This window comes from Aedes albopictus, chromosome 1 (genome assembly GCF_035046485.1).
Source record: "Aedes albopictus strain Foshan chromosome 1, AalbF5, whole genome shotgun sequence".
In the NCBI taxonomy this organism is placed as follows: Eukaryota; Metazoa; Arthropoda; class Insecta; order Diptera; family Culicidae; genus Aedes; species Aedes albopictus.
In genome coordinates, this window is record NC_085136.1 from 169,249,111 (window position 1) to 169,270,157 (window position 21,047).

The window sequence follows — 21,047 nt, forward strand, 5'->3', positions numbered from 1 at the left end:
GATTGATACAAGGAATGCTTTCTGCATTCCGCCAAGAATTTTTTGCGGGAGTTTTCATTAAAGGGGCCATTAGACTGTTTGTCATAATGACAAATATTTGCCATGGTAGTCCGACATTCATCCGAGGTTGCCATGATTTACGTTGTGTTGATCATTTGTTGGGCTTGTTTGGCCAAATATTTGTCATGTCTTATGGGACCTTAACTTTTATTGGGATTCCTCCAGGAAACCTTTTAGAATTGCTTCATGAAAGTCCCCCATTATATCTTCACGGAATTCTTTAAGATTTTCTCCGAAGATTGCACTAGAAGTTCCTTATGGGATCTTATCAGGAATTTTAACCTGGATTTTTTTTTACAAATGGAACCTATTTAGGAATCTCGAATCGAAGTAGGCAGTGCCTATGCCACTAGGATTGCATGTACGCAAATGAAAAAGAGTTTCGGAGAATGTTGTTTCAGTTCGCTGGAGTCCGCAGATGCGGTTTGATCGATTAGTGATGTAACGTTTTGACGTTTTTATCTTTTTAAGCAAAATAAATCTTCTTTGAGTTTAATTGAATTAGCCATTCAGTATAGATATTTTGCTTAAATTTGTATTAAATTGAAAAACGTTTGACGTTTTTCTCCTTTTAAGTAAAATGCCGTTTTGGATTCGCTTATTTTGGAACAAACGTTTGCTTGACCATGAGATAATTTTAGGTTAGATTCGAAATCATCATTCGTATTGACTTTGCCTGTATGCATTAAGAACTAGATGTAATTTTGTTTTGGTTTGTGTCACGGCTAAGATGCCATAATGACGATGTGAGTGCAGTAATGGCTCCTGAATATATGTATCTCATGTAAACCATCTTGACGAACCTAGGGAGACGCCAAAAAAAGATTATCGCCATTCGAATTCGTTCGTTGGCGCGATAATTGAGATAATAGGGGAATTGTTTAGTGAATGTTATGCTACGTTCACACTGCGCTCTATATCAAGTAATATAGCGAGATGATATCCTATATCAAGTAAGGTGTTCACACTACGCCAACTTGATATAGGTTGACGTTTATGTTGGCGAACTAAAAAAACAATAACATTGAGCGGAAACGAAACTAAGTTCTGGTTGGTGATTTCGGCTTGGTGATTTCGGTGAAATTACGGGGTTAATTTTCGTTCCAGGGAGGTTTCTGGAGATATTCTGGATTGGAAGTGCAGGAGAAACAGGAATAATGTTGTCGGCTCGGTTGTCGGTAATCTCATCCATGACTTTTTTTATGCGGTTCCTCAAGGAGTCCGGGATTCCCTCAACGGTTTTTTTAGATTCTTCCAGGAGTACTTTGCTGAGAACTAGCGGTTTCCTCTTGGAGTTCTCCCAAAATTCCTTCTGGGATGTTTTTAAGAAGTGGAAAATTGTCGCATGGAGTTTATCAATAATTCCCAAGAGTTTCTTGGGAATTTCTCTAGAATAACCTTGGAAATTCCACCAGAACTTCCGCATACAATCCCCCAGGAGTACTCCGGGAATACCCTCAGGAGCCTTCCAAGTATTTCTCCAGGATTTCCCCAAGAATACTGCAGAATTTTCATGTAATTCTTCTAGGGATTCCTCGGGAATTCTTCCAATAATTTGCCTGGAAGATTCCCGGCTTCTTCAGATATATTTTTAGGAATTCCATGAGAGTTATATAAGCTTCCCTAAATGTGCGGTGTATTTTCTACTAGAAATTTCATTAAAATTTCTTTGGTAATTTCTCCATAAAATATCCGAAAATTCCTTTCAGAATTTTCCAAGAAATACTCCAGTAATTATACATGAATCCCTTCAAGATTTCCCTAAGATTTCGTTCATGATTATCCTGGAACTTTCTTCCGCAGTTCCACGGGAATATTTACAAGAGTTCCACAAAAAAAACATTCAGTCTCCCGGGTAATTCTCCAGATATTCTCCGTGGAATTACTCAAGGAGATCCCCAGAAGTTTCTCAATAATTTCTCCAGCAGTTCTTAGAGAATTACTCCAGGAGTTCATCAGGAATTCCTCAAGAAGTATCTCAGGAAACTTAATGAAGGTCCTCGTAAATATCACTTGACAATTTTCAGGAATTTCTCTTTGACTTCCTTTAAGTTTTTCCATAAGTTCCCCATGGATTTTTCAGGATTTCCTCAGGGATTTTCACCAGGTGTTCACTGGGGATCCCCAGCAATTCCTCGAAGAGCTCCCACAAATTCCTCCATGAGTTCCATGGGGATTCCTACGGTAGTTCTCTGAGATTCTCTAGGAAACCCTCCACGAGGTCACCGAGAATTCCTTCGTGAAATTTACGGGGATTCTTCCGGGAATTCTCCGGGGATTCATCAAGAAGCTTCCCGGGAATTTCTGCATTAGTTCCCCGGGAATTTTCTCGGAGTTCCCTAACGATGTCTTTGGGGTTCTTTCAGGAATTATCTAAAGATTCCTCCAGGGAATCCTCCAGGAGTTCTCCGGGGATTTTCCAGGAGTTCTCTAAGGATTCCTCCGGGAGAACCCCGAGAATTCCTTCGGGGGTTCCTGGGGATTCCTCCAAGAGTTCCTCGGGAATTCCTCCGGATATTCCTCCAAGAGTACCTGAAGGATTCCTCCACAAGTTATCCAGGTTTTCTCAAGGAGTTCCCTAAGGTTTTCTAAAAGAGTTCCTTGGGGATTCCTCCAGGAGTTCCTTGAGGATTCTTCCAGGAGTTCTCTAGAGATTCCTCCAGGAGTTCCCTGGGGATTCCTCTAGGAGTTCCCAGAGGATTCCTCCAGGAGTTCCCTGGTGATTCCTGCAGGAGTTCCCTGGTGATTCCTCCAGGAGTTCCATGGGGATTCCTCCAGGAGTTTCATAGAGATTCCTCCAGAATTCTCTGGGGATTCCTCCAGGAGTTCCCTGGTAATTCCTGCAGGAGTTCCCTGGTGATTCCTCCAGGAATTCACTGGAGATTCCTTCAGGAGTTCTCTGCGGAATCCTCCGGAAATTCCTCCAGGAGTTCTCCGGGGACTTTTCTGCAGTTCCGAAAGGATTCCTCTGGGAGTTCCCCGAAAATTCCTTCAGGAGTTTCCTGGGAATTCCACCAGAAGCACTCTAAAGATTCCAGGAGTGTCCTGCTTAATCCTCCAGCAGTTCTGGAGATTGCTGCAGGAGTTCCCAGGGGATTCCTCCAGGAGTTCCCTGGGGATTTCTCCAAGAGTTCCATGAGGATTCTTGCAGGAGTTCCCTAGGAATTCCTCTAGAAGCTTCCCGAGGAATTCTTCCAGAAAATCCTCAGGACTTCTTCCAGAAGTTCCTCGGTAATTATTACAGAAGTTCCTCGGGAATTCTTCCAGAAGTTCCTCGAGGATTTTTCTAGAAGTTTTTCAGAAAATCTTCCAGAAATTCCTAGGAAATTCTTCTAGGAATTCCTCGGGAATTCTTTCAGGAATTCCTCGGGAATTCTTTCAGGAATTCCTCGGGAACTTTTCTAGGAATTCCTCGGAAATTTTTCTGGAAATTCCTCGGGAATACTTCTAGGAATTCCTCGGGAATTCTTCTAGGAATTCCTCGGGAATTCTTCTAGGAATACCTCGAGAATTCTTCGGGAATTTTTCTAGGAGTTCATCCAGAAGTTCCTCAGGAATTCTTCCAGAAGTTCCTTGGGAATTCTTCCAGAAGTTCCTTGGGAATTCTTCCAGAAGTTCCTTGGAAATTCTTCCAGAAGTTCCTTGGGAATTCTTCCAGAAGTTCCTTGAGAATTCTTCCAGAAGTTCCTTGGGAATTCTTCCAGAAGTTCCTTGGGAATTCTTCCAGAAGTTCCTTGGGAATTCTTCCAGAAGTTCCTTGGGAATTCTTCCAGAAGTTCCTTGGGAATTCTTCCAGAAGTTCCTTGGGAATTCTTCCAGAAGTTCCTTGGGAATTCTTCCAGAAGTTCCTTGGGAATTCTTCCAGAAGTTCCTTGGGAATTCTTCCAGAAGTTCCTTGGGAATTCTTCCAGAAGTTCCTTGGGAATTCTTCCAGAAGTTCCTTGGGAATTCTTCCAGAAGTTCCTTGGGAATTCTTCCAGAAATTCCTTGGGAATTCTTCCAGAAATTCCTTTGGAATTCTTCCAGAAGTTCCTTGGGAATTCTTCCAGAAGTTCTTCAGGAATTTTTCCATAAGTTCCTCGGGAATTCTTCCAGAAGTTCCTCGGAAATTCTTCCAGAAGTTCCTCGGGAATTCTTCCAAAAGTTCCTCGGGAATTCTTCCAGAAGTTCCTCGGAAATTCTTCCAGAAGTTCCTCGGGAATTCTTCCAGGAGTTCCTCGGGAATTCTTCCAGAAGTTCCACGGGAATTCTTCCAGAAGTTCTTCGGGAATTCTTCCAGAAGTTCTTCGGGGATTCTTCCAGAAATTCTTCGGGAATTGTTTCAGAAGTTCCTCGGGAATTCTTCCGGAAGTTCCTCGGGAATTCTTCCAGAAGTTCCGCGGGAATTCTTCCAGAAGTTCCGCGGGAATTCTTCCAGAAGTTCCTTGGTAATTCTTCCAGAAGTTCCTTGGGAATTCTTCCAGAAGTTCCTTGGGAATTCTTCCAGAAGTTCCTTGGGAATTCTTCCAGAAATTCCTTGGGAATTGTTCCAGAAATACCTTTGGAATTCTTCCAGAAGTTCCTCGGGAATTCTTCCAGAAGTTCCTCGGGAATTCTCCCAGAAGTTCCTCGGGAATTCTTCCAGAAGTTCCTCGGGAATTCTTCCAGAAGTTCCTCAGGAATTCTTCCAGAAGTTCCTCGGGAATTCTTCCAGAAGTTCCTCGGGAATTCTTCCAGAAGTTCCTCGGGAATTCTTCCAGAAGTTCCTCGGGAATTCTTCCAGAAGTTCAACGGGAATTCTTCCAGAAGTTCCTCGGGAATTGTTCCAGAAGTTCCTCGGGAATTCTTCCAGAAGATCCTCGGGAATTCTTCCAGAAGTTCCTCGAGAATTCTTCCAGAAGTTCCTCGGGAATTCTTCCAGAAGTTCCGAGGGAATTCTTCCAGAAGTTCCGAGGGAATTCTTCCAGAAGTTCCTCAAGAATTCTTCCAGACGTTCCTCGAGATTTTTTCCAGAATTTCCTTAAGAATTCTTCCAGAAAATCCTCAGGAGTTCATCCAGAAGTTCCTCGGGGATTATTCCAGAAGTTCCTCGGGAAATGTTCTGGAAGTTCCTCAGGAATTCTTCCAGAAATTCCTCGGAAATTCTTTTTGGATTTCCTCGGGAATTCTTCTAGGAATTCAGCGGCAATTTTTCTAGGAATCCTTCGGGAATTCTTCTAGGAATTTCTCGGGAAATCTTCTAGGAATTCCTTGGGAATTCTTCTAAAAATTCCTCGTGAATTCTTGTAGGAGTACTTCCAGAAGTTCCTGGGGAATTCTTCCAAAAGTTCCTCGGGAATCGTTCCAGAAGTTCCTCGGGAATTTTTCCAGAAGTTCCTCGGGAATTCTTTCAGAAGTTCCTCGGGAATTGTTCCAGAAGTTCCTCGGGAATTCTTCCAGAAGTTTCTCGGGAATTCTTGCAGAAGTTCCTCGGGAATTCTTCCAGAAGTTCCGAGGGAATTCTTCCAGAAGTTCCTCGGGAATTCTTCCAGAAGTTCCTCGGGAATTCTTCCAGAAGTTCCTCGGGAATTCTTCCAGAAGTTCCTCAGGAATTCTTTCAGAAGTTCCTCGGGAATTCTTCCAGAAGTTCCTCGGGAATTCGTCCAGAAGTTCCTCGGGAATTCTTCCAGAAGTTCCTCGGGAATTCTTCCAGAAGTTCCTTGCGAATTCTTTCAGAAGTTCTTCGGGAATTCTTTCAGAAGTTCCTCGGGAATTGTTCCAGAAGTTCCTCGGAAATTATTACAGAAGTTTCTCGGGAATTCTTGCAGAAGTTCCTCGGGAATTCTTGCAGAAGTTCCTCGGGAATTCTTGCAGAAGTTCCTCGGGAATTCTTGCAGAAGTTCCTCGGGAATTCTTGCAGAAGTTCCTCGGGAATTCTTGCAGAAGTTCCTCGGGAATTCTTGCAGAAGTTCCTCGGGAATTCTTGCAGAAGTTCCTCGGGAATTCTTCCAGAAGTTCCTCGGGAATTCTTCCAGAAGTTCCTCGGGAATTCTTCCAGAAGTTCCTCGGGAATTCTTCCAGAAGTTCCTCGGGAATTCTTCCAGAAGTTCCTCGGGAATTCTTCCAGAAGTTCCTCGGGAATTCTTCCAGAAGTTCCTCGGGAATTCTTGCAGAAGTTCCTCGGGAATTCTTCCAGAAGTTCCTGGGGAATTCTTCCAGAAGTTCCTCGGGAATTCTTCCAGAAGTTCCTGGGGAATTCTTCCAGAAGTTCCTCGGGAATTCTTCCAGAAGTTCCACGGGAATTCTTCCAGAAGTTCCTCGGGAATTCTTCCAGAAGTTCCTCGGGAATTCTTCCAGAAGTTCCTTGCGAATTCTTTCAGAAGTTCCTCGGGAATTCTTTCAGAAGTTCCTCGGGAATTGTTCCAGAAGTTCCTCGGGAATTCTTCCAGAAGTTTCTCGGGAATTCTTGCAGAAGTTCCTCGGAAATTCTTGCAGAAGTTCCTCGGGAATTCTTGCAGAAGTTCCTCGGGAATTCTTGCAGAAGTTCCTCGGGAATTCTTCCAGAAGTTCCTCTGGAATTCTTCCATAAGTTCCTCGGAAATTCTTCCAGAAGTTCCTCGGGAATTCTTCCAGAAGTTCCTCGGGAATTCTTCCAGAAGTTCCTCGGGCATTCTTCCAGAAGTTCCTCGGGAATTCTTCCAGAAGTTCCTCGGGAATTCTTCCAGGAGTGCCTCGGGAATTCTTCCAGAAGTTCCTTTGGAATTGTTCCAGAAGTTCCTCGGGAATTCTTCCAGAAGTTGCTCGGGAATTCTTCCAGAAATTGCTCGGGAATTCTATTAGAAGTTCCTCGGGAATTCTTCCAGAAGTTCCTCGGGAATTCTTCCAGAAGTTCCTCGGGAATTCTTCCAGAAGTTCCTCGGGAATTCTTCCTTGGGAAAATTTCCAGAAGTTCCTCGGAAATTCTCAAAGAACTTCTGGAGAAATTCCTGAGGAACTCCTGGAGAAATTCTCGAGGAACTTGTGGAGGAATTTCCTAGAAAATTCTGGGAGATTTCTCGATCAGCTACTAATGAAATTTTCGAAAAATTTCTTGAAGAAACTCTGAGGAACTGCTAGAGGGATTTCCGAGGAGCTCCTGGAGGAGTTCCCGTAAAATTTCTTGGAGTATTATGAGGTACTCCTGGAGGAATTTTCGAGTAACTCTTGGAGCAATTCCCGAGGTACTCTTGGAGGAATTTTCTAGGAACACCAGAAGAAATCCCTACAGAATACCGGGAAGAATTTTCGGAATGCTTCCGAATGCTTCCGAGGAACTTCTAGAGGAATTCTCGAGAAACTGCAGGAGCAAATTCCTGGAGAAAATCCCGAATAACTTCTGTAAGAATTCCCCGAAAATTCCTTAAGGATTTCCTCGGGAACTCTTGAAGACATTCCCGAGGAACTTCTGAAAGAATTCCAGAGGAACTTGCGGAAAAAATCCTGAGGAACCTCTGGAAGAATTTCCAAGGAACTTCTGGAAGAATTCCCAATGAAGTTGTGAAAGAATACCCGAAGAACTTCTGAAAGAATTCCCCAGGATATTTTGGAGGAATACCCAAAGAACTTCTGAAAGAATTCCCGAGGAACTTCTGGAAGAATTCCCGAGGATCCTCTGGAAGAAATATCGAGTAACTTCTGAAAGAATTCCTCAGAAACTTCTGGAAGAATTTCAGAGGAATTTCTAGAAGAATTCCCGAGGAACTTCTGGAAGAATTCCCGAGGAACTTCTGGTAGAACTTCTGGTAGAACTTCTGAAAGAATCCCCGAGGAACTTGTGGAAGAATTTCCGAGGAACTTGTGGAAGAATTTCCGAGGAACTCCAGGAAGAATTGCCGAGGAATTTCTGGAAGAATTGCTGAGGAACTTGTGGGAGAATTTTCGAGAAACTCCTGGAAGAATTCCCGAGGAACTTCTGGAAGAATTCCCATGGAACTTCTGGAAAAATTCCCGAGGAACTTCTAGAAGAATTCCAGAGGAACTTCTGGAAGAATTCCCGAGGAACTTCTGGAAGAATTCCCGAGGAACTTCTGGAAGAATTCCCGAGGAACTTCTGGAAGAATTCCCGAGGAACTTCTGGAAGAATTCCCGAGGAACTTCTGGAAGAATTCCCGAGGAACTTCTGGAAGAATTCCCGAGGAACTTCTGGAAGAATTCCAGAGTAACTTCTGGAAAAACTGCCGAAGAATTTCTGGGACAATTCCCGAGGAACTTCTGAAAAAAATCCCTAGAAACTTTTGGAAGAATTCCCGAAGAACTTCTGATATAACTGCCGGAGAATTTCTAGTAGAATTCCCGAGGAACTTCTGGAAGAATTACCGAAGAATTTCTAGGAGAATTCCCGAGGAAATTCTGAAAAATTCCCGGGAAACTTCTGCAAACATTCCCGAGGAACTTCTGGAAGAATTCCTGTGGAACCTATGGAAGAATTCTCGAGAAACTACTGGAAGAGTTGCTGAGGATCTTCTGGAAGAATTCTCGAGCAACTTTTGAAAGAATTCCCGAGGAACTTCTGGAAGAATTCCAGAGGAAATTCCAGAAGAATTCCCGAGGAATTTGTGGTAGAATTCCCGAGAAACTTCTGGGAGAATCCCCGAGGAACTTCTGGAAGAATTCCCGAGGAGCTTCTGGAAGAATTCCCGAGGAACTTCTGGAAGAATTCCCGAGAAGCTCCTGGAATAATTCCAGAGGAACTTCTAAAATAATTTTCGAGGAAACTTTTTAGGAATTTTTGGAGATCCTCTGGAGAGTCTTTAGATGAATTTCCGTGAAACTCCTGAAGGAGTTCCTGGAAACATTCCCGGGGAACTACAAAAATTCTCAAGGAACGCTCTCCGCGGATTCTGAAGTAGCTTTCAAGGAACTTCTGAGGAACTCCTGGAGGAAGTCCCGGGTAACTTTCAGAGGAACTCCTGAAAGAATTATCGAAAAACTCCTGTGGGAATCCCCTAGTAACTAGGAAATAGTCTGGAAGAACTTCTGGAGGGATTGGAGGAATTCATGAATGAATTCCCGAGGATCTTCTGGGGATATCCCCGAAGAACTCCTGAACCATTCCCCGAGGAACTCTTGGAGGGATTCTTTACAAACTCCTGGGGAATTCTTCCTGAAGTTCCTGGGGCATTCTTCCAGAAGTTCCTGGGGCATTCTTCCAGCAGTTCCCCAGATGTCCTTCCAGCAGTTCCCCGGAAATTATTACAGTAGCTCTCCGGAAATCCTTCCTTCAGTTCCTCGGAAATTCTTCTTGCAGTTCGGCGGAAATTCTTCCAGCAGATCCCAGGAAATTCTTCCAGCAGTTCTCAGGAAATCCTTCCAGCAGTTCCTCGGAAATCCTTCCAGCAGTTCCTCGGAAATCCTTTCAGCAGTTCCCAGGAAATCCTTCCAACAGTTCCCCGGAAATCCTTCCAGCAGTTCCTCGGAAATCCTTTCAGCAGTTCCCAGGAAATCCTTCCAGCAGTTCCCCGTAAATCCTTCCAGCAGTTCCCCGAAATCCTTCCAGAAGTTACCCGGAAATCCTTCCAGCAGTTCCCTGGAAATTCTTCCAGCAGTTCCCTGGAAACCCTTCCAGCAGTTTCCTGGAAATCCATCCAGCAGTTCCCTGGAAATCCTTCCAGCAGTTCCCCGGAAATCCTTCCAGCACTTTCCCGGAAATGCTTCCAGCTCCTGGAGGATTTCCCAAAGAACTACTGGAGGATTTCCCGAGGAACTCCTGGAGGATTTCCCGAGGAACTCCTGGAGGGTTTCCCGAGGAACTCCTGGAGGGTTTCCCGAGGAACTCCTGGAGGGTTTCCCGAGGAACTCCTGGAGGATTTCCCGAGGAACTCCTGGAGGATTTCCCGAGGAACTCCTGGAGGATTTCCCGAGGAACTCCTGGAGGATTTCCCGAGGAACTCCTGGAGGATTTCCCGAGGAACTCCTGGAGGATTTCCCGAGGAACTCCTGGAGGATTTCCCGAGGAACTCCTGGAGGATTTCCCGAGGAACTCCTGGAGGATTTCCCGAGGAACTCCTGGAGGATTTCCCGAGGAACTCCTGGAAGGATTTCCCGAGGAACTCCTGGAAGGATTTCCGGGGAACTCCTGGATAAATTCATGAAGAATTCCTGGAATTTCCGGGGAATTTCTGGAAGGATTCCCGGGGAACTCTCCAGCCTCCAGGTGTTTCTTTTGAATCCCTCCAAGATTTTCCCGAACATCTTCCAGGAGTTCTTCATGGATTCCTCCAGGAGTTGCTTTAGAATTCCTCTAGAAATTCTCCGTGAATCATGCCTCTCGGAGTTCCCCGGAAATCCATCCCTCCAGGAGTTCCTCAGGAAATTCTCCAGTAGTTCCTCGGGAAATCCTCCAGGAGTTCCTCGGGAAATCCCCCAGGAGTTCCTCGAGAAATCCTCCAGGAGTTCCTCGGGAAATCCTCCAGGAGTTCCTTGGGAAATCCTTCAGGAGCTGCTCGGGAAATTCTGCAGGAGTTCCTCGGGAAATCCTCCAGGAGTTCCTCGGGAAATCCTCCAATAGTTCCTCGGGAAATCCTTCTGGAGTTCCTCGGGAAGTCCTCCAGTAGTTCTTTGGGAAATCCTCCAGGAGTTCCTCGGGAAATCCTCCAGGATTCCCTAAGGAAATCCTCCAGGAGTTCCTCGGGAAATCCTCCAGGAGTTTCTCGGGAAATCCTCCAGGAGTTCCGCGTGAAATCCTCCAGGAGTTCGGCAAATCCTCCAGAAGGTTCCCGGGAAATCCTCCAGGAGATCCCCGGAAATCCTCCAGGAGAAGTTTCCGATGATATCCTAGATAAATTGTCCAGGAACTCCTGGCAGAACAATTAGGAAATTTCCGGATGAGTTTTCAGAGAACTCCTTGAAGAATTTTCTGGGAACTCCAGGAAAATATCCAAAGGAACGCCTGGAGGAATTCCCAGGAAGCTGCTGGAGTAATTCCCTATAAATTCCTGGAGAAATACTTGGGGATTTTTTGGAACTCCTGGAATATTTCCCAGGAATTTCTGGGTAACTCCTACAGGAATTTCCGAGAAACTTCTAGAGGAGTTCTCGGGGATTTCCTGGTGGAATTCCCTGGAAGCTTCTGGTGGAATTTCTTAAGAGCTACTGAAGAAATACCCGTGGAACTCTTGGAGAAAAATCCGAGAATTCTCAAGCAAAAGTTGAAAATATTACTGAGGAACTCCTCTTGAAATTCCCGAAAAACTCCTGGAGAAATTTGTGAGGAACTCTTGGAGAAATTACCGAGGAACTTCTGGTAGAATTTTCTAGAAGAACTCTAGAAGGAAATATCCATAGGAAAATCAGAAAGAATTTATGGAGGAATTCAGAAGCAATGTCTGAAGGAATTTATGGATGATTATCACTTTGCAGCACGTGAATTCGCGGGTATTTTTTTACTAATCATCTATCCGGGAAATACGGGAAAACTGGGAAAAACCCGGGAATTCGAAATCCCCTGGAAAAAACACGGGAAATTGTAAAAACACCGGGAAAAATCATTATGGTGTCTGTCTGTACTGCAGACAAGCAGTGACAAGCAAGTCTTGAATAGAATGATAGCAACATCAACAGAGTTGTCCGTTGACTATTTTATTTTAAGAAAGGCAGCCTCTCATGAATTTTAGTACTTGCTGTTGGATCTCGATAAATTCATGTAAAATAAATCTGAATACTTTTCAGGCGAAATTATTAAGTTTATGGAAGATTTAGGTCTTCAGCCCGAGGCTTGTTCATCTCTTTCTAGATGATTTCACGAAGAACTTTTCGAGTCTTGCTAGGAAAATCGGGATTCCTGGAGAACTCGACAAACCTGCAGTCGTTACTTACGGCAGAGATTTTCACGTTTGAAAAAAAAAAAATGTGTCAGTTTCTTGAGGTATTCTGGTGGCATTTTTAGTGGAACGGAACTCTATGATTTCTGGCAGATCCCTTCAATTTTATCCCTTTGGCAGAAGTCAAGAAGAATAATCTTGAAAAAATACTGACAGAATTCATAGCGAAACTGTGCCTATCCGCTTCTGTACAGAGCTTTGGAGAAGATTTAGGGTATGTGTTCCATAATTAATCTCACGATCCCATATTCATCCTATTCGAAAACAAGTGATTACGACACCGATTGATTCCGTTCTTTTTGTTTTCATGGGTGCTCACTTCTAACAAAAAATACAAAAATAAGAAACAAAACAAACAGCGTTTCAATCCTTTGTTTTTCGTAGGATGAAAATGGGAGCCACATGCTTAAGAAGGGAACCAATACCCTATGTATAATTCAAATAAAAATCTGAAGAATAAGTACAACACTGAAAATTATTACGAATTTTCCAAAAAAAAAGCTTATGGTAGATAGCCAAGTGAAACAAAACGTGAAACAAAAGCTTGAAATTTATGTTTAGTGAATCGCTTAATGTTGTTAAAATCGGTGAATGATAAAACGTGACATAAACGGTGTATGTTAGTATGTGCATTTGTACTACAAAAAATCCTTACGAGTTCACCATGTTTGCATATGTATATCGTATGGCAGGCACGAGGATTCTCTGTATCCAAAGAAGATATTATGTTTCCAGTTCAAAACCGAATTAGCGACATTTTTTCTTCGACTTCCGCTGCTTTTGCCTTGCGTTAAACACAATGTCGGAAGTGGGGCGCTGTATTGTACACCTGGTGCTCTATACAGCGCCCCACTTCCGACATTGTGTTTAACGCAAGGCAAAAGCAGCGGAAGTCAAAGAAAAAATGTCGCTAATTCGGTTTTGAACCGGAAACATAATAGAACTTTTCGTTATGAAAAGATCCTACTGTATCATGGTTCAACCACGAATCGAACACGGAATCCCTCAGCATGGTGTTGCTAGTTGAACACCCGCGCGTTTACCGCTTTGGTTACATGGGCTCTGCCATTTATATTTTTATCAATATACCTGACAAATTGACATCTATTTTTTTTTTCATTTTCAATGAAAAAATTCAATGGTATGCTATATTTTAATGTGTCATCACATAGAATAAATAGATATTTTCTATGTCCCTATAAATTAAGAAATGTTTGAAGGATACATGAGATTTGATAACCATTATCACGAAAGACCCCCACTATGAGAACAAATTCACGTACCCAACTCTTATTAGCTGCTATTTTTGTAATATGCGAGCAACGTGAAAGCAATAACCATCTGTCTTCGGTTATACGACAATGGAAGTAGGTATCAAAACTGGAAGCATACCACTGTTGTAGTCCGTAATAAAGAATAGATAAAGACGATCTGCATGGCATGGCGCATACTCAGAAGATCATCGTCGGCTTGCTCCTGAATTCACTTTCAGTTTATTCTTTCTTACCGGTATTGATTTTTCACGAAACGTGAATTGAGTCCAACCACGCGAATAGATGTCATCGTCTGCGATGAGAAGAATCCAAACAGAGAGCAGTGAGACAGGCGCGTGACGATATTTTTCCGGGGAGAGCGCTCACGACTGGTCTCTGTTATTCCCGGACACGGGCATGGACAAGTGCATTGAGGTTGAGTGAGCATTGTTACAAAGCATAGCCACGCTACGACACAGACGCGTGGTATGTTGTCAGTGATGGATGGACGTGTTTCAAATTGATCAGACTGTTGAGTGGATTTTGATTCAAAACAAAAACGAAAATAGGCTTGTCTGTAATCGTTTTACCTGTGTAACTATGGAGGTTTTCTTATGCATATATCAAAACTTAGTACACCCTGTTGAATGTTCCCTGTATTATTTATTTGTTTTCCGTAAGAGTCAACCGGAAGGGGTTGCGAAAAACTAATTTGGAGGCTCTGTACAAAGGCCTGAGTAACCATAAAATATTATTTCCTTTATTCGTGGATCATTTAATGTTGAATTTTCACATACTAGTTTATTACACGAATTTAATTTTTTAAACTTTTTATTTCAGAATGCCAGCTGCAGTGCCCGCAGAAAATGGAGGTGGAGCTCCAAAGACAGAGCTGCAGGAGCTTCAGCTCAAATCGCAGCAAGTGGTGGATGAAGTGAGTAACATTGAATAATAGGTTTGATTAAAATTTCTACATATTTAACCTTTTTTTATATTACAGTCCCTGGATAGTACCCGGCGTATGCTGGCACTATGTGAAGAGGTAAGCCTATCTTAATCTTTGATAAAGCAAGAAACTTTTACAATCAGTTGTATAGAGTTGAACAGCGTATTTTTAAGCATATACAAGTAGGGTTATCCTAATTCTTTGAAATCAAACCAGTATAGCTAATCAAAAAGAAAAAAAAAAAAGAAATAGAAATGTGAGCCAAGTATGAGAGTACGAACAAGTAACATAAGTTTCGATTAAAACATGTAGCTCAAAGTAGTGAAATTCTTTGAAATTGTATTGAAATTAATTTTTCACCTTTTGTCATCCAAGTTACGCATTGAGTTATTGTTTTAGCCAAAGTATTTACTAACGGTTTGAGTTTCTCATTGGTTTGGTAGTTTGCTTGTTTCATTACAGTAAAGCAAGTGTGAAAAGAGATCGAATTTAAAATGATTTACAAACTGGTTTCTTTTGTAAATAATGCAACGAGTGACTCGTTTTACGTTAAAATTTGAATTTGTTTTAGCAATACCCTATATCCTGTATCATCATTAAGGGAATTCACTAAACAGCGTAAACAACTGTGTAAGCCAAGATGTATCTGATTATTGAAATGGTTAATGAAATCTCGAATAAAATATTCAAAGATTGCTTTGGTGATCGCGATGTTTAATCTGGAAAATATTTAATAAGCGGTTTACGGTTTACGCTGTTTAGTGTTCCACCTATTATATTTCCTAGTGTTTGAATACCTACAATTCAACCCAATAATGTTGCTGTGGACAGTGTAATTTGGGGCCGTTCATAAACCACGTAGACTTTTTGGGGGGAGGGGGGGGGGTCTGGCCAAAGTCTACGCTCCATACAAATTTCAAAATTTTTGTATGGACAAAAGTCTACGTGGGGGGAGGGGGGGGGTCTGAGATGGTCAAATTTTGGTCTACGTGGTTTATGAACAGCCCCTTTGAAGAATAGTAGCATTTATAGAAAAATATATAAATACAAGGAAGTTTTTGGGTTTTAAAAACGGTCGGTGTTCATTGAATGAAAATAAGAAATGAGATGTATTTGTTTGTATGTTTATATATATATATTTTTTATTAGAGTCAATACTTTTATTTTAATCTTTTTGATTTATGATGATTTCCTTGTGGTATAATTCAAAGCATAGAAGAATTATTTTTTGTCTGTTCTGCGTTTTGAAATCTGCATCAATTAGTTGTTCCTATATTTGAAGCATATGAATACAAAAGAAAATTAACAGATGAATTACAAATGTCTCCACTTTAAATCTGTTCGCAATGAAATTTAATTCTTTTTCCCATGATTTTCTCACATCGTTTTTATTATTTTTCGTGTGATTTCTTCGACGTAGGACTACGTCTCTGTTTTTTCGTTATTTTTTTTTCATCGTAGACAAAAAATATTCGAGTTTGCCACGCGACATGCAAATGTAAAATTAGCAAGCTTACAGTTGCCCGTAGACCACTACGCTGTGAAACAGATTCTTCTCGAGTGGAAACGTTACAACAACCAGAAGAAAAATAAGCAACTTGTACAATATATCCTTATTCAATGGCTATATTGTACTTTCGTGCTTGACTACCTAATGCTTGTAATGCATTTCCGATGCACTGCAAGTATTGATAACAACAAAAACAATCATTGAAGTAGTTCTTTTTTTCACTCTATCCAAAGCTTTTTCCAGGCGAATCTGCTCAGCAAATCTTACAGGGTGTTGTAAACTCTGACAGGTGGTGTAGGCCTGTTACTTGAAATGTTCACCCCTATCAAAATAGTTCAGCACCCTAGTATGTAACAGCTACAAAATATGTAGGATTCAAATCAACCGATTCCGTATTTGCTTGTTTTCGAATACGAGGAATTTAGGAGCATAAGATTACTAATAACACTAAGACCAGGTGTCCACAATTTTATCTCTCTTTCTTCTCTTTCAATATCAACATTCTAAAAACAATACGCGCACACTTGTTGTTCGTAGGCCGCGAGAGTGCAGGAGATTGGCATCTAAGAGCCGAAAGAGAGATAAAGTTGTGAAAGACGGACCCGGTTTAGGGTGGTGTTTCGAATCCAGTTTGACTTTCTATTCTGTAGAGTTGTAACTTGTTCTGTAGCTTAGTTGGTTAAAGCGCCGGACTAGCGATGACGGAGTCGTGGGTTCGAATCCCACCAAAACAAGTGGTAATTTTTCACAAATTTATCTCTCAATTTCCCAATTAAACGTACTTTGCCTAAAATATTTCAAGTTTTTACGTCTATTTCAGACATACTAGCCGACTGGTATAGCCGGAAAAGGTCAATAAAATCATTGTCACCCATCGATAAAATAATAAAGAATTCAATGTGTACAGATTTAATGCTTTGATTCGTTTAAAAAAATCTATACGTTCTTTGCAGTTTCCCTTTATGTTAAGACATTTCATTGAATAGTTAGAAATTGAATCATTTCATTTTATTATTTTGCCTCGACAGAGAGAGCCCGAAATATAATGAGAGTGCAAGTGAAATTGAATTACATTTAAGAATTTCAAGTGAAAAGTTGTATTGCCAAATTTTTCGTTGATACACTAAGCCATATTTTTTATTATTGTTGATGTTTTTCAATAACAGTAATCCAGCGCGTGGGCTTTATAGGTGTCCGTAACAGTTGATGTTATGCGACAGATCACCACATCATTGTTTGTCAATTATTTTGATTTTATTTCTTGAGCTACAATATCTTTCAATACACTTCTTGTTTATGTTATAATATTTATTTTTCTATGTTCTAGAACAATTTTAATTGTGCTGTTTGTTTCTGTTTAATTAAGCCTGAATGTACACGTTGCATGAATCATCATATTTTTCCCTTGTATAAATGTGAGCCATTTTAATCGCATAAACACATAAACACCGTTAATTGTAAGGTCAAGCGCATAACTTAATCTCGAAAAAGAAAAAGGCATTCAGATAGTCTTGCATAAATTGATTTTAGTAGACGGCATTGGAAAATGTGTTTCTCAGCTTCGTGAAAATGCATTATATGTGAATGCGTTAACCAAAATTAAAAATTGTCATTATTACTTGTTAGGCCCTTTTAGAATTTCAATGTTCATTTTGTAACTTTAACTACAAATGTAATCTTTCAATAATAAGTTTCCTGCAACTTCTTGACTGCAGTTAGTTCAGTGTGCAATGCTTCTCTGCTGCACAAGAAATATATTTGTTCATTGATAGAAAAAATAATGATAAGGAACAAAACTCACAGCTTACTGATATTTTTATATTCACACAAACTCTACAATTTAGCAAATTTTAAGCATGCATTCTGTCTTTTGACAGTTTGAAGTTTGTATAACATTTAATATATGTTGTATAGTGAGCTATTAACTTATCGTTTTACCAGTTAAATTATAGATTTAGTTTGTTAAGAGGATTCACTAAACATCGCTAATAGCTGCGTAAGCCATGATTGTATGCTTTATGAAATGTGTCACAAAATTGCGAATGAAATAATTAAAGATTGCCTAGGTGATCGCGTCGTCAATGCAGGAACATATTTAACGCAGTTGTTTACATTGCTAAATGAATCCCCTTATTATGTATTTTTCCTCTAGCTTTTAAACTATATGTAGCTTTCACATATTTATTTTGCTCATGATGAAAGATTTTTTTTCATTCAACTGATTTCAGATATGTATCCTAAAATGTTTATGTTTCTCATATCCTAAAAATTTCAAACTATTAGATGTGATATACCTGGATACCACTAATGATTTAATATTTTTAGACTATGGAATGAGATACTTAATCTTATTGTCTATTATAATATGTTTGATGTTCCATTTGCGATGTCTATTGCGATATTTTACATGTTATGTAATCTTTCTTTGGGCCATACCAAGATTTGGTCGGTGCAATTAAAATCGAAATTTAGCTTTGTCGTGGTATGAAAAAAATACAAAACTATGTAAATGTTATCATTATGTCATTAGTAATTGTGTCTTTAAGTGACAAAATATTGCATGTAATAATAAGTGACCCACATTAACATTTCAAAACATTTGAAAGCTTGATTATACGGAACCTTGTACAGTGTATCAAACAATTGTCCGTACAGCAAATTTTTGGTCAAAATAATTTTTCATTCAAATGTTTATAACTTTTTTATACGTCAATCAAAAACGCTGAAATTTTGACCAATCATAAACCATATATTGCAGCTCCATTGGTAAAATTTTGAGCAAGATCGAATGAGTTTTCTGAAAGTTATAGAACTTTTAGTAAAACTTTTAGGATTTTTGAACACATTTTTTAAACATTATATCTCAATATGTAGTCGATGAAACTTTTTCGATCTTTTTTGTGTTACAGCTTATACCTAAGGCTTCCATATGCAGCTTCGTTTGAGGTTTTATATTCACTACAAAAAATATGAAAAATCTGGATATATTCAGAGTATCATTTGGAAAATTATCATATTTTGATCAATAAAAGTGCCAAGTGTTTTCAACTTTTTTAAACTCACTTAATGTAATATTTTTATACAGGACCTACTGAACAACATATGAAGCATAGGTCCTATGCATTTTTCGTTCAGTTAATGCACTTTTATTGGTAGAAAACGTTTGGCAGATTATATGTTCAAAATATGGTGATTTTTTAAATACCGTCAACTGCATAAGCAAATTTTTCATATTTTTTGTAGTGAATATAAAACCTCAAACGAAGCTGCATATGAAAGCCTTAGGTATAAGCTGTAACACAAAAAAGATTAAAAAAGTTTCATCGACTACATATTGAGATATAACGTTTTAAAAATGTGTTCAAAAATCCTAAAAGTTCTACTAAAAGTTCTAAAACTTTCAGAAAACTTATTCGATCTCGCTCAAAATTTTACCAATGAAGCTGCAATATATGGTTTATGGTTGGTCAAAATTTCAGCGTTTTTGATTGACGCATAAAAAAGTTATGAACATTTGAATGAAAAATTATTTTGACCAAAAATTTGCTGTACGGACAATTGTTTGATACACTGTATATCAGTAAATGTTGTTTATCACATTTATGGAATACAGCTAAAATAGACTTTTTCATGAACTCTGTCAAACATGAGCTGAAAATAAATATTTAACACTGTATAGTAAGCGTGTAAAAAAAAGATTGCAAGGCTGTCTTGACTGAAAGTAATAGGATTGATTCCTGGTCGGTCTAGAAACTCTTCGTAAAGTAAATTTCCTTGGACATGGAGTGTCTCCGTGCCTGCCAGTCACATGATTTACATACATATTCAAAATGGCTATTTACAGAGGAAGCCCTCATTTATTAAATGTAGATGTGCTCATAGATGCTTACAAACAGGTTTTGTCTCAGTTGGTATGTTATGTCAAGAAAAAAAGGAAAGAATCTGCATAGATTGTTTTCTCGAAAAATATGGACCCCGGGGGGATGACACAAGTTTTCACATCCCAAAAAGACAGGATATCCATCAAAAAGTCTGTCATATCCACTGAATAAATGGCAAAGATTTTACTTGTTTTTCTTTTTTTTTCTTCTTTTTTCGGATTTCTTTGGGATATTTCGGATTGGGAAAACTAGTGTCGCTACTGTCGCTCCCCAGACGGACTAATTGATTCAGATTTTCGGATTTTTTTCTATCAACATGTAAACACGACTATAGTTATTTATGTAACAAGTGTCAAAAAGTTAATTTTTTCAGCACGAGTCGCACATTTATCCAACGAGGCTTGACGAGTTCCATACAAAATTTTATGCAATGATTTTTTCATAATGCAACTCATTTGAGTTGCATTATGAATATTATGCAACTATTTTTCATTATGCAACTTATTTCAGTTGCATAATGAGCCAGTTCGGAAAAATTGGCCGTTATGATACCAAAATGAGTTATATAAAATGTAAATTATGATACTGAATTGCATAAATTTCTTTATATTAATAATTGGCAAACATAAAGAAATATAATCTATATTTACAAAAATGAATTTCTGTCTGTCTGTCTGTCTGACCCTTATGCAATCGGAAACAACTGAACCGATCGGTGTGAAATTTTGTATGTGGGTACTTTTGAGTTTGGTGTAAAACCTCTCCGGTCCCTGGAACGGGGGGCTCCCATATATATGACTTTGTGGGGGACGTCCCTATAGAGCTGCATGTCAAAAAACACAGTAAGCAGGCAGTACGACGTTTGCCGGGACAGCTAGTTTTTACGTAAATACAGCTTATACATGTACTATACGACTAATTTGAAGTACGCATAGTAATGCCAAGTATGCTAAAATTTACATTTATGTATACGTTATTACGTTGTGGGTTGTGACAAATTGGGAAGTCAGTGGAGAATCATCTGTGCGGAGAGTCAAACATTGCACATGTTAAGTCAAGAAACACATATTAGATTTGCAGTATATACGCATTCCAAATCCGACAATACAAAACAACTAAATGCTACAATGCTACGAAACACTGATCCACAATGCATTTTTGCTAGATTTCACTCAAAAATTTCATTCATCTGTTTCATGCTTGAGTTTGCCCACAATGTTAAATTTTAAATGGTTAAGTTCTGTTATACTGTTCACACTTGATTTCAATGTTAATCGTTCAGCAATGAGGCGTGTAAAGTATAAACCAAAATTTAAGTATCACATATCCTCTGTTCTACCGTAGTTGTTTGAAGAATCAGATACCTATTAATTTTGATCAACTTTAAAGTATAATTAGTACAGGATTAGTTTTCCAAACAAGCAAAAGATGTTTGATCTAAGTTATCTGCAATGCCAAACAATAACGATTATAAATTCACCACTAGAAACCAGAGCAGCAACGTTTCAGCAAACAAATATAATGAATCTTACATCAAAACAACAACAAATAAACCACAACATTATTACTGCTACATAATGA

The 21,047-nt window shown here is 39.7% G+C and overlaps 1 protein-coding gene across 5 annotated transcripts in view; it reads left to right on the plus strand.

Annotated features, from left to right (window-relative positions):
* Nucleotides 1-21,047, plus strand: part of LOC109431022 (synaptosomal-associated protein 25) — a 257,831-nt gene that overhangs the window by 11,225 nt on the left and 225,559 nt on the right. For all 5 annotated transcript variants that reach the window (XM_029851670.2, XM_029851672.2, XM_029851669.2 and 2 more), the window contains exons 2-3: nt 13,970-14,063; nt 14,130-14,171. In XM_029851670.2, coding sequence (XP_029707530.2) covers nt 13,971-14,063; nt 14,130-14,171 — 135 coding nt within the window. In that variant the 5' untranslated portion in view covers nt 13,970. The remainder of the gene's footprint in view (nt 1-13,969; nt 14,064-14,129; nt 14,172-21,047) is intronic.